Source organism: Staurois parvus, unplaced genomic scaffold (assembly GCF_062004578.1).
Source record: "Staurois parvus isolate SC_StPar_1 unplaced genomic scaffold, SC_StPar_1.0 ptg001026l, whole genome shotgun sequence".
Classification (NCBI taxonomy): Eukaryota; Metazoa; Chordata; class Amphibia; order Anura; family Ranidae; genus Staurois; species Staurois parvus.
In genome coordinates, this window is record NW_028318822.1 from 230,564 (window position 1) to 245,236 (window position 14,673).

General features: G+C 44.8%; 1 protein-coding gene across 1 annotated transcript in view; it reads right to left on the reverse strand.

The window, feature by feature from the left end:
• Window positions 1-10,407: 10,407 nt before the first annotated feature.
• LOC149441086 (uncharacterized) overlaps window positions 10,408-14,673 on the reverse strand; it is a 48,696-nt gene continuing 44,430 nt past the window's right edge. Inside the window, 1 exon segment of the mRNA XM_089657725.1 lies at window positions 10,408-13,443. Within this exon segment, the coding sequence (XP_089513851.1) occupies window positions 12,470-13,443 (974 nt within the window). The 3' untranslated portion in view covers window positions 10,408-12,469.

Here is a 14,673-nt window from a genome sequence, read left to right on the forward strand (position 1 = left end):
TAAATTCAATGCCTACCCAATGCCTCGGGTGGATGAGCTCATTGACAGGTTTGGAACAGCTCAATACATAACTACCTTAGATTTGACTAAAGGCTTTTGGCAGATACCCCTAACGGAATCTGTAAAAGAAAAGACGGCATTCTCTACCCCTGAGGGGTCCTTCCAATATAAGCGGATGCTATTTGGTTTGCATGGTGCTCCTGCCTCATTCCAGAGAATGATGGACAGAACGTTAAAACCACATCGCCAATACGCAACTGCCTAGTTGGACGATGTTGTCATCCACAGTCCAGACTGGGAGTCTCATTTGTCCTGCTTGCAATCTGTAGTAAATTTGCTTAGGAAAGCAGGTCTTACCACCAACCCCAAAAAGTGCGCCATAGGCTTGGAGGACGCCAAATATCTTGGCTACATTATTGGTCAAGGACTCATTAGGCCTCAGATCAATAAAATTGAGGCGATTCAAAAGTGGCCCCAACCTATAAATAAAAAGCAAGTCCAGGCATTTCTTGGGATCACAGGCTACTACAGGAGTTTTATACCCAATTACCCCACTGACAGAATTGACAAAAGGTAGGGGGGTCGGTCATGATTGAGTGGAATCCTGAGGCGGAGACAGCATTTCAAAGGTTGAAACAAGTGCTTTGTGTCCAACCTGTGCTGGTGACCCCAGATTTCACAACAGACTTTGTGGTACAGACTGATGCCTCTGATGTAGGACTCGGTGCTGTACTGTCCCAGATCAGAGATGGGGAGGAGCAACCTGTGGTCTTCCTGAGCAGAAAGCTTAACAAACATGAGAAAAATTATGCACTTGTTGAGAAGGAATGTTTGGCCATCAAATGGGCCTTGGAGGCCCTGAAATATCAACTGTTGGGAAGACAATTCAAATTGGTTACTGATCATGCCCTGTTCAAGTGGATGTGCGATAACAAGGAGAAAAATAGTCAAGTGACAAGGTGGTTTCTTGCGCTACAAGCATTCAAATTCACAGTTGAGCATAGAACGGGGAAACTTCAGGAGAATGTAGATGCCCTTTCCCGTGTCCATTGCTTGTTTGGGACAGTTGCTCAGCCCCAGTGGCTTGAGCAGAGGGGGGGGATTTGTGACAGTATCAAAGGCGAGGTGATGGACGCTATGTATCACCTCTCATGCGATCATATCCGGGAGATCAAGGTGGAGTCCATTCTGGGTTTTCTGGGCCACAATGTCAGAGGTGGTTCCTGACAGGATTTTGTGGTCCACTGATGACCACAGTATATACACGTGATTTTGCGCACAGGTGCCACCCTGTAGCAGTATATCTGCTATAGAGTGGTCTTTAAGCAGTTAAAGAAGCATAATACGAGGAAGGAACAAGTCATGGATCAGAAATTTGGAGACACATTTTCCTTATAAAGTGTGTTTTTGGCCAATTATAATCTATAGGCCCATGGTCAAGGTGAGCAGGGAGTGGGGCCACAAGTCAAGCATGATGTGGATTATGGCTGGATGAAAACACAACATATACTGGATTGGACATTTATTATCTGTTACATTTTGTTTCCAAAGCCTATGGTTCTATTTATGATGAGCTAGTGCACTTTTTTTCATTTAGTCCATTTACATGAATGAGCTGCTGTGCCCGAGCAAAAGCGGCCCAAGACAATTCTTTTTCTGCCAATGTGGCCTAGGCAGCTCAAACGGTTGGCCACCGCTGGTGTAAACCCATGGCAGTGGTGACCTTGAACCTCACCTCTAGTATCTAGTAGCATCTTTATGATATAGAGGCGTACCTCGGTTTATGAATTTAATTCGTTGTGCGGGACTTTCTGTATTGTGAAAAATTTGTAAACCGAAACGCGGTTTCCCATAGGAATGCATTGAAAACCAATTAATTCGTTCGAGGTCAGAAAAAAGTTAAAAAAAGTCTTTTGTCTGTTCAAAACTCTTTATGAAGTGCACTTTAAAGGCATAAATACTGTACAGTGACATGTTTGAAAATTAATTCGTAACTGCATTGAAAACCAATTAATCTGTTTGTATTAAAATAAATAGATACGTGACCTCCTAAATCCCACCAAAAAGTCACACTTTCTCCCTAGAAAGTACAGTATAATAAATACCTTTTTGTGTAAAATTCAAATACAATTAAAATTAGAATAATTCAAAATTATCACCAAATACAATCATAAAATGTCCAATTCAAATGTGTCCAAAAAAAAATGTGTCCAACAAAATCCAAAAATCCAAATTCCAGACTTCCATCTAATAAGAAGGATAATAATCCTAATTTTTCAGCGAAAAACCTCAAAACAAAGAAAGAAACTATAGTGCATTACCCTTAAATAAGTAAATAATACTCTAATTCGTGCAAAACACAAACCATTCAAAATGTGCAAAAACACACACACACACACAAAAAAAAAATATATATATATATATATATATATATATATAATTATAAGTAATTTTTATATATATAATACACAAATTGTGAACACATCTGTGACCATTCCAACACTGTGTGCACTCTGTGACCCAACAAACAGTAGTGCTAAATACTATTACCCTCTGTGAGTATTTGTATGCATATTCAATACTATGGAATAAAACTCTTCTCATTCCATCATTTCCGGGATTAGATTTCCAAGGTCCTCACAAAGATAAGAAGACTCTTTTAGACTGATCACCAAGGCATAGAAACAAATTTATTAGCAACTTACATCTGAATAAAGGAACTTCCAGCTCTTTCAATGGTTCTCTGATACAATCAGCAATCAATGGCTGAAAACCATATGTTTCAAACCGACAAAATGGCCACGGCGACACTTCCAGTTAGCGTGCATGCGTCTTGACGTCACATCCTCTAACGCGTTTCGTCACTTCCGGACTTCATCTTTAAAGGCATAAATACTCTACAGTGACATGTTTAAAAATGAATTCGTAACTGCATTGAAAACCAATTAATCTGTTTGTATTGCTAAAATAATTCATAAATGCATTGAAAACCAATTAATCCGTTCGGAGGTCAGAAAAAAGTCAAAAATAAGTTTTATCTGTTCAAAACTCTTTATAAAGTGCACTTTAAAGGCATAAATACTGTACAGGAACATGATTAAAAATGAATTTGTAAATGCATTGAAAACCAATTAATCCGTTCTGGAGGTCAGAAAAAAGTAAAAAAAAAGTCTTTTATCTGTTCAAAACTCTTTATAAAGTGCACTTTAAAGGCATAAATACTGTACAGGGACATGATTAAAAAAAAGTGTTAATTTTTTTTTGGACTGTCACTTTATGTTTCCAAAGTCTATGGTTCTATTTATGATGAGCTAGCGCACCACATTTTTTTTCATTTAATTTGAGTGTTTGTGCACCAGAGGAGTGAGTGCAGCAATCATCTTCCCTGACATTATTACTACAGTTGGAACATAGCAGCGCATAGGTCTTTACCATTTGCAAGTGAATGGACTGCTGTGCCTATGTTTCATGTGGGAAAAAGGTTCCTACCCTATTTTGGACCACAGTGGCCAGGAAATCGCATGGTGCTTTTCCACCATGCGATTACCCTACCCTACACGAGTTGTTACACGTGTGGGGTAGGGTTGCCACCTCCTCCCTTTAAACCCGAACACGTATTAATGACACGGGTTCTGGGGCTGATCAACTACTTCCCGCCCGGCCTAGAGTTAAATGACAGCCGGGCGAACCTCATGTGACGTCCTTCCTGGAGCGCGCTTTGCATATGCCCGCAGGGCCGCACTGTGGTGAGATCTGTCACCGGTCGTGTACCTCGGAGACGGCCGATGACAGATCTGTGTACCGGCCCGTTACCGTGATCAATCACAGCAGGTCACATGACAGTTGTATACAATGGACGGCTTCCTTTCATAGTATACAAGTGTGTCTAGCTGTGAATGGTCACATCGATCACATGCACAGCCTGGGCCAATCACAGCCCATCTGTGTCATGTGATTATCAGTGGCCAATCCCAGCTAATCACAACAAAAAAAGCTGAATGAATCAATCTTTGCTATAAGCAATCAAATTGTGGAAAAAACAAAAATACTGATCACTTCCCCAAAGTAGTAATGCGTTACTATAGCAACATTATACTACTTTAGTCATAGTGTAATATGAAAAAAAATCTTAAAAAAAGAGAAAAAAATGTAATAAATTTTTTTTTTCTTTTTTCGTCCTGTCACCAGTCAGTGTCCCTGATCACTGCCAAACCAGTTATATGACGATGCTGTACTGCACTGGGGACAGGATGTAAAACAAATTGTGAATTTTTTTTTTTAATTTTTCCATTTTCCGAAAAATTATGACAAAAAGATTACAACTTCAAAAAACTCACCATACCTCTTATGAAATATGTCGGACTGTCTACTTTGCAAAATGGGTTCATTTGGGGGATATCTGTACTGTTCTGACATTTGGGGGATATCTGTACTGTTCTGACATTGGGGGGATATCTGTACTGTCCTGACATTTGGGGGATATCTGTACTGTTCTGACATTGGGGGGATATCTGTACTGTCCTGACATTTGGGGGATATCTGTACTGTTCTGACATTTGGGGGATATCTGTACTGTCCTGACATTTGGGGGATATCTGTACTGTTCTGACATTTGGGGGGATATCTGTACTGTCCTGACATTCGGGGGATATCTGTACTGTTCTGACATTTGGGGGATATCTGTACTGTTCTGACATTGGGGGGATATCTGTACTGTCCTGACATTTGGGGGATATCTGTACCGTCCTGACATTTGGGGGATATCTGTACTGTCCTGACATTTGGGGGATATCTGTACTGTCCTGACATTTGGGGGATATCTGTACCGTTCTGACATTTGGGGGATATCTGTACCGTCCTGACATTTGGGGGGATATCTGTACCGTCCTGACATTTGGGGGATATCTGTACTGTCCTGACATTTGGGGGATATCTGTACTGTCCTGACATTTGGGGGATATCTGTACTGTCCTGACATTTGGGGGATATCTGTACCGTCCTGACATTTGGGGGATATCTGTACCGTCCTGACATTTGGGGGGATATCTGTACCGTCCTGACATTTGGGGGATATCTGTACCGTCCTAACATTTGGGGGATATCTGTACTGTTCTGACATTTGGGGGATATCTGTACTGTTCTGACATTTGGGGGATATCTGTACTGTCCTGACATTTGGGGGATATCTGTACTGTCCTGACATTCGGGGGATATCTGTACTGTCCTGACATTCGGGGGATATCTGTCCCGTCCTGACATTTGAGGGATATCTGTACCGTCCTGACATTTGGGGGATATCTGTACCGTCCTGACATTTGGGGGATATCTGTACCGTTCTGACATTTGGGGGATATCTGTACCGTTCTGACATTTGGGGGATATCTGTACTGTTCTGACATTTTGGGGGATATCTGTACTGTCCTGACATTCGGGGGATATCTGTACTGTTCTGACATTCGGGGGATATCTGTACTGTTCTGACATTGGGGGATATCTGTACTGTCCTGACATTTGGGGGATATCTGTACCGTTCTGACAATTGGGGGATATCTGTACCGTTCTGACATTTGGGGGATATCTGTACTGTCCTGACATTTGGGGGATATCTGTACTGTCCTGACATTTGGGGGATATCTGTACCGTCCTGACATTTGGGGGGATATCTGTACCGTCCTGACATTTGGGGGGTATCTGTACCGTTCTGACATTTGGGGGATATCTGTACTGTCCTGACATTTGGGGGATATCTGTACCGTTCTGACAATTGGGGGATATCTGTACCGTTCTGACATTTGGGGGATATCTGTACTGTCCTGACATTTGGGGGATATCTGTACTGTCCTGACATTTGGGGGATATCTGTACCGTCCTGACATTTGGGGGGATATCTGTACCGTCCTGACATTTGGGGGATATCTGTACCGTTCTGACATTTGGGGGATATCTGTACTGTCCTGACATTTGGGGGGATATCTGTACTGTCCTGACATTTGGGGGATATCTGTACTGTCCTGACATTTGGGGGATATCTGTACTGTCCTGACATTCTTGGGCCTAAAGAAATTAGATTGGCTGTCAGTAATTCAGGATTGATCAATTTTCAGATATATCCCAGTTTGTGAACTCTATAACTTTCCTGCAGACTACTGTAAATAATAAACACTGATTTGGGTTATTTTCACCAAAGACATGTAGCAGAATACATTTTGGCCTAAATTTACAAAGAACAATTATTTATTTTTATAACAGAACAAAGAAAAACGTGTTTTTTTTTTTTCAAAATGTTCGGTCTTTTTTTGTTAATTTAGCAATGGATAAAAAACCCCAGCGGTGATTAAATACCACCAAAGGAAAGCTCTAGTTGTGTGAACAAAATGATAATAATTGGGCTCTTGACTCCAAGCTCTATATCGCGGGGTTGGTAACCTGTCAACGGGCAGGTGGCAGGTAGATCATGAATGCGTCCCTGCTTTTCCAACCCTCTTGGGCACAGGTGTCAAACCGGCGAACCTCCAGCTGTTTCCAAACTACAAGTCCCATGAGGCATTGCAAGATTGACAATTATAAGCATGACTCCCAAAGGCAGAGGCATGATGGGACTTGTAGTTTCACAACAGCTGGAGGGCTGTCAGTTTGACATACTTGGTCTAGTCCAAGGTTTCTCAACAGGGGTTATCCGTCAATCTCAAACTGCTGACGGGTAGATCGCATCCCTGCTACTGATGCATGCAGAGCTAGGTAGGGGCGCTACCAGGGGCAGACTGACAACTCATGGGGCCCCCGGGCAATAGGGGATCATGGTGCCCCTGTGTCCGTGCTGAAACTCAAAAAAGCTTATGAAAAAAGTACCAGGGGCATCTCATGGGGGCCCCTACTGACCCCAGGCCCGCTGGCAGTGCCCGAGTTTCCAAATGGTCAGTCCGCCCCTGGGTGCTACCATGATCATTCCTCTTCTGGTCAGCTGTTCCCCAATGGACCCTCCTCTCCTCCCAGTTATATGTAGCTTTAGTCATGATTAGGGCTGTAATGGCCAAAACGCATTGACTTTCACAAGCTGATCCATACCACTGGGTTGGCTTTTCCACTGGACTATTTTAATAGCTGATATTGGCAGGAAAATTATTTATTTCAGGTACTTATATAGCGCCATCAATGTACGCAGCGCTTTACATATATATTGTACATTCACATCAGTCCCTGACCCTTAAGGGGAGTGTCATGGATAAAACAGCACGCCCACGGCGACTAGCTAACCAAGGGGTGCACCGTGACTGGGGGTAAAAAGGGAATGAGGGGGACTTTGAGCATATAAGACTTGCCGTGATCCACTTTCACTAGAGGCCACCACTAGAAGGAGACTCCACTCCAATCCAGCTAGCTGACCACACACAAGCAGATATGAATCCTACATACAATCTGGTGCACTCTAAAGGTTGGGGAGCAGTCTAGCGATTGGCACACCCTTATGCTTATGGACAGTCCCTTTAGCCATTGCCGGAAAGCAGCACGCAGACTGCAGACAAGGTCCATGTAGTTGTCATTAGGACCTCGATGCAATCTCCTGAAACTCGCTTGGGGTGAGTTGGTACCATTTAACAATGGCCTGCTTAAGAGCCTCATGGTCCCGTTCTTGGCCCTCTGGAAGACTCACAAGCACATCCAGGGCCTTGCCTTTCAGCCCTGGTATGAGGCACTGTACCCATTGCTCCTTGGGCAGGAGGTACTGACGACAAGTCCTTTCAAATCCTTGTAAGAAAGTGTCCATATCGCCATCTAGGTCCATGGTGGGGAACTTGTCCAGGGAAATTTTGTATATCCGTTCTTCCCTGGACTCAGCATTACCAGCAGACCTGTTCTGCTGCAGCTGGAGTTTTTCTAGCTCCAGTTTATGTTGCCGTTCGGCTCTCCTGTTCTCTGCTTCCCCCTCTGCTGCCGCTTGCTTGTCCTCTGCTTCTTGCTCTGCTGCCGCTTGCTTGTCCTCTGCTTCCTGCTCTGCCCGCTTGTCCTCTGCTTCCCGCTCTGCTACCTCTCGCTTGTCCTCTGTTTCCCGCTCTGCTGCCGCTCGCTTGTCCTCTGCTTCCTGCTCTGCCCGCTTGTCCTCTGCTTCCCGCTCTGCTACCTCTCGCTTGTCCTCTGCTTCCCGCTCTGCTACCTCTCGCTTGTCCTCTGCTTCCCGCTCTGCCCGCTTGTCCTCTGCTTCCCGCTCTGCTACCTCTCACTTGTCCTCTGCTTCCCGCTCTGCTGCTGCTCGCTTGTCCTCTGCTTCCTGCTCTGCCCGCTTGTCCTCTGCTTCCCGCTCTGCTACCTCTCGCTTGTCCTCTGCTTCCCGCTCTGCTGCCGCTCGCTTGTCCTCTGCTTCCTGCTCTGCTGCCACTCGCCTGTCCTCTGCTACCTCTCGCTTGTCCTCTGCTTCCCGCTCTGCTGCCACTCACTTGTCTTCTGCTTCCCGCTTGTCCTCTGCTTCCCGCTCTGCTCGCTTGTCCTCTGTTTCCCAATCTGCTCGCTTGTCCTCTGCTTCCCAATCTGCTCGCCTATCCTCTGCTTCCCGCTCTGCTACCGCTCGCTTGTCTTCTGCTTCCCGCTCTGCTTGCTTGTCCTCTGCTTCCCGTTTTGCTGCCGCTCACTTGCCCTCTGTTTCCTGCTCTGCTGCCTCTCGCTTGTCCTCTGCTTCCCGCTCTGCTACCTACATCAAGGCTCCTCTGTGTACTGTGGTCCTAAGTCTATAATTTGACAGTCTCCAAGTTGCAGCGTATAGAGCAGTGGACATCAAGCAAAAGCACGACAGTTGAAAGCATCAGTGATCAGCTAACCCCTGTATTGTGCGCTCCTGACCCCCTTGCACTGTGCATTCCTGTCCCCTTGTACTGTGCCCTCCTGACCCTCCTGTACTGTGTCCTCCTGACCCCCATACAGAGTCCAGCTGACCACCTGTACTGTGCATTCCTGTCCCCTTGTACTGTGTCCTCCTGACCCCCCTGTACTGTGTCCTCCTGACCCCTCTGTACTGTGTCCTCCTGACCCCCCTGTACTGTGTCCTCCTGACCCCCATACTGAATCCAGCTGACCACCTGTACTTTGAATTCCTGACCCATTGTACTGTGTCCTCCTGACCCCCCTGTCCAGTATCCTGATCATCGCCATACCCCATACCATAGTCCTGATCACTGCCATACCCCATACCAGAGTCCTGATCACCGCCATACCCCATACCATAGTCCTGATCACCGCCATACCCCATACCATAGTCCTGATCACTGCCATACCCCATACCAGATTCCTCATCACTGCCATAACCCAGCATCCTGATCACAGTCATACCCCATACCAGCATCCTGATCACCGCCATACCCCACACCAGCATCCTGATCACAGTCATACCCCATACCAGCATCCTGATCACTGCTATACACCATACCAGCATCCTGATCACCACCATACCCTATACCAGCATCCTGATCACCGCCATACCCCATACCAACATCCTGATCACCGCCATACCCCATACCAACATCCTGATCACTGCCATACTCCATACCAGCATCCTGATCACTGCCATACTCCATACCAGTGTCCTGATCACTACCATACCCCATACCAGCATCTTGATCACTGTCATACCCCATACCAGCATCCTGATCACTGTCATACCAGTGTCCTGATTACTGCCATATCAGTACCAGTGTCAACAGACCCAGTGTCCCCAACTGTTCCCACTATCCTGGTTCTTCAGAGCCTCCAAAAAGGTGATAGTTAGTCAGGAAATTAGATGCGTAATTTATGCCCCTAGAAACCTGAATGTACTCCTTGGATTTTGGACCCCTCTGTGTGCGTAGGCTGTGAAACAGTCTTACATGTGGTATTGCCCCACATTCAGGAGAAGTAGCAGAATGTGTTTTGGGGGTATTTCTAAGTATGTCCATGCTGTTTGATAGAAATGTCTTATTAACTGACAACTTGTGGCAAAACAATTAAATTTAAAAAAAAACTTATGTCTTTCAGAAAATATGAAATAAATGAAGTCATTTTGAGAGTGTTTCCACTATCCTGGTGCTCCAGAGCTTCCAAAAATGTGTTAGGTAGTCAGAAAATTAGATGCAAAATTTATACTCCTGGAACACCTGAAGCTACTCCTTGGATTTCAGATCCTTCTATGCATCTAGGCTGTAAAAAGTACCACACATGTGCTATCCTAATATTCAGGAGGCATAGCAGAATGTGTTTTGGAGTGGTATTGCAAATACGCCTATGCGGTGTGAGAGAATTCACTTGTTTTTTTGTGTTTTTTTTTGCAATAGGTATTTATTGAAGCTTTACAAAGGAAAAAGGAATACAATAAGTCATTAGGCCCCCAACCACGGCTATAAGGGATAATAAACAGCATGTTATACACAGAAAGCAACAAAGTACTTAACTGAAGCTCCCATCATTTAATGAACTCTACAGACATATAAAACTTGGAGTTACAGTAAAACGTGAGTAACAATACAGTGGAATGTGTTGGGATATGCTTCAATGCTTAGATTCAGTAATGCCTACGCATGGCCTAGGGATCGTATGACACCCGTAATATCAAAAGAAATACTTGAAATCAGTCTACAGAAGCTAGTTAAACATTAGCACGGCCATAGCACGTGTATCAGAGTACCCACCTGTCCACAATCCAGTCAACATAAAGGTGAGTTTGGCTATATGGTAGGGAGCAGGGGCGGATTGACCATTTGGGAAGCTCCACCTATGGAAAGCGAGTGGTGTTCTTGACGTAGTATACATAGGACTGCCGAGGGAGAAGGACGGAGAATGGCGAGCTGGGGCCTTGCAAGGTGGTGATCTGGAATAAGGAACCATTGGATGCCTGGACAATGTTGGACCTATGGGTGAGTCTGAGAGGACCCCTAAAAAGGTGTGCACCACCATCCCCGAATGCCCGCTATGGTGACCAGATACTGCTAACGCTGCTGACCAGACCCTGATGTCCTGATGTGACCAGATGCTGCTGACCAGATCATGATGTTCTGTTGCTGAGGATTTACATACAATGCCCATATTGTATGTATTTGTGGTAAGCGCATAACCGCACTATTTTTTCCATTCTATCGAGTTGGATTTGGAACATCATAGGATCGTATCCATCAGCCCTCCAGATACACCATATGAACAATTTATGTCCGATATTATTGTTACTATATACGGTGACACTCTCTTTGTGTGATATTTATTTTTTAGCGCTGCATACCCCATTTTATATATTTCACGTTTAAGGACACAGGGGCCCCATGAGTTTTCAGTCTGCCCCTGGTAGGGAGTGTGGTACCACCACAACGTTATCTCATGCATCAGTTCCCAGTGGTCAATCAGTGAGTGGCCTTAAAAACTGAGGAAAGGGCTTTAACGCCTCGCCCTCCAGAGGATTCCCCCCCCCCCCCCCTTTCCTGGCCAGTCCATTTTTTGCGATACGGCGCTGCGTTACTTTAACTGACAATTGCGCGGTCATGCAACGCCGCACCAGAATTAAATTTACGTTCTTTTTTTCCCACAAATAGAGCTTTCTTTCGGTGGTATTTGATCGCCTCTGCGGTATTTATTTTTTACGTTATAAACAAAAAAAGTCCGACAATTTTGAGAGAAAAACTATATTTTTGACTTTTTGCTATTAAACATGTCTAGTAAAAAAATTAAAAAAAATCAAATTTCGTCATGAATTTAGGCCAAAATGTATTCTGCTCCATGTCTTTGCTAAAAAAAAAATCCCAATACTTGTAAGGTAATTGGTTTACGTGAAAGTTATAGCGTCTACAAAAGGCGGTATAGATACAGGATTTTTTTTTTGCTAGCAATGGCGGCAATCAGTGACTTTTAGCAGGACTGCGGCGGGCATTGACACTCGGGGAACTGATTTGGTGTCACTGACATCCCCAGTGACACCAATACAGTGATCAGTGCTAATAAAAGCACTGACACTGTACTAATGACACTGGGCAGAAAGGGGTTAACATGTGGGGCGATCAAAGGGTTAAGTGTGTGCTGTTTCACTGTAAGCACACTGCTTTGTATGGCTCTGCTATGTAGAGCCATACAAAGCAGTGTGCAGAAGCCGACAGGGGAGAGATCTGCATTGTTTACATACAGGTCTCTCCCCTGTCAGAGATACTCTGCGATCACAGGGTGCCGGTGAGTATTCACCAGCCGGGACCCTGTCATTGACAGCCGAGGCTGCGAATGGCGGCGCGGGTAGAATGTGCGTGCGCCCCTTACCTGGAAATGCAAAATCACACATATACATGATTTTGCACACCCCTGCCGCCCTGTAGCAGTATTACTGCTATAGGGCGGAGGGGAAGTGTTTAATCCATTGAGAATGAACAGTATCTTCACACTCAAGACTGGAATATGGCTTCCCCCCTGTGTGAATCATTCGGTGTGTTTGAAAATGGGAAACCTATGAAAAATATTTCCCTCGCTCTGGGAAGAATTACAGTTCCTTCCCTTTGTGAGACTTTTGATGTTTAACAAGGTCTGATTTCTCAAAAAATGATTTTCTGCATTTAGGACAGGGATGCTTCTTCTCCCCTCTGTGAATTTTTTGATGTCTAACAAGGCCTGATTTCTGTACAAAATATTTCCCACAGTCAGAACAGAAATACGGCTTCTCCCCCGTGTGAGATCTTTGATGACTAACGAGGTCTAATTTCTGTGCAAAACATTTACCGCACTCAGGACAGGAATACGGCTTCTTCTCCGCGTGAATCAACTGATGTCTGTGAAGAAGCCACCTCTCTGAAAAGCATTTTTTGCATTCTGAGCAGGAATACGGCTTTTCCCCCGTGTGAGACCTCTGGTGTGTGTAAAGATGAGACACTTGTGAGAAACGTTTCCCGCACTCAGAACAAGAATAGGACTTCTCCTCTGTGTGAATCATTTGATGTCTGTCAAGACTGGCCTTCACTGCAAAACATTTCCCGCACTCAGAGCAAGAATAAGACTTCTCCCCCGTGTGAATCTTGTGATGTGTGGAAAGTGTGGTCTTCTCTGAAAAACATTTCCCACACTCAGGACAGGAATAAGGCTTCTCCCCTGTGTGAGATCTTTGATGTAGAACAAGTCCTGATTTAAATGCAAAACACTTTTCACACTCAGAGCAGGAATGTTGCTTTTTCCCATTGTGAGATTTCTGATGTACAGTAAGATTTGATTTAGAGCTAAATCTTTTCCCACATTCAGAACAGGAAAATTTCTTCTTCCCCTTTTCTCCAGCACAATTCTTCACAGTATGAGGTTGCTCAGAGTCAGAAGGATTTGATGGTCCATCCACACTGTGAAGTCCACCATCCATAGCTGAGATCATTGTCTTTTCTCCGGCACAATCTCTTGTGATGTCCTCATCTTCCATTTCACAGCCTGGAGACAAAGTGAGACCATCCTTTGAGGGTTTCTCAATGGCGTGTCCTGGAATAATATAAAAACACGATCAATAGATACAAGATGGGTATGATTCCATCTGGATCAGGTAGGTTATATTGAGCAGATGTTCTCTGTGGATGTCCCAACCAGCTGTGACTTCCCCTCTTCAGTAAAAGGTCCTTTGGTCCTCCCCCCAGATCACATCTACAGTAAAAGGTCCTTTGGTCCTCCCCCCAGATCACTTCTACATTTCCCCAGCCTTGTCAGAAGAGCAGAAACCAATGGGGACTGGGAGGGGCATGCTCTTCACACAACCACAAGCCTAGGCCCTGGGTCATGTGATCTCGGATAACGAAGCGGTTCAACGTTCAGACTTGTAGAACCTTCAGCACAGAACAAGTGACCATAGGCCTAGGCTTCTGGTGACAAGCAGCACTGGAGGGTGCTTGGGGAAGCATTTCCTGCAAATAAAGGTATTTCAGCTTTCTATGTTCCTCCTTACCTATCATCCCAACAAGACTGTAAATAGAGTTTCATATTATCCTTCAGCTATACGTCAGCTCAAAGAAGAGAAACACACCTAAGAAAATGCTGCTGTAACTAGGATGGAAACAGAACCCCCATACTTCCAAGTTGAACCCCAAAATCTGCATAAACAAGGATGAGTATTAGTAGGTGTCTTTCTCACCTGATTATATTTTCTCAGCAATTGGGTTATCATAGTTTGATGTATGCTGATATCTAAGTGGTGGATTTGGGCAACTGCAACTTGTTTATGATATGATTTTAGTTTCTCTCCCTGTCCTCCTCTCCTGTTTTATGTTAATTAGTTCAGCTAGACCCTCCAAGTTATATAGTTGGTAAGATTGAATAAAGACCCTGGTCCATCCACTTCAACCTGAGAGTGTGTGTGACTACTCTTTTCCATATCCCTGTACATTGTGTTCACTAACAAACACATCTACACTCTCTAGCAGGGGCGGACTGACAACTCATGGGGCAATAGGGGATCATGGGGCCCCTGTGTTCTCACCCACACCCAAAAAGTCTATGAAAAAGCCAATGAAAAGTGCCCCATCTCATGGGGCCCCCTACTGACCCCTGGCCCTCGGGCAGTGCCCAAGTGCTCGAATGGTCAGTCTGCCCCTGCTCTCTAGACACCACCAACCGTGGAAAGGAGTTCTACATCCTTACAGCCCTACTAGTAAGAAGACCCTTATACAGTTTAAGATTGACACACTATCCATTGGCAGAACTGATGGGCACTGATAGGCA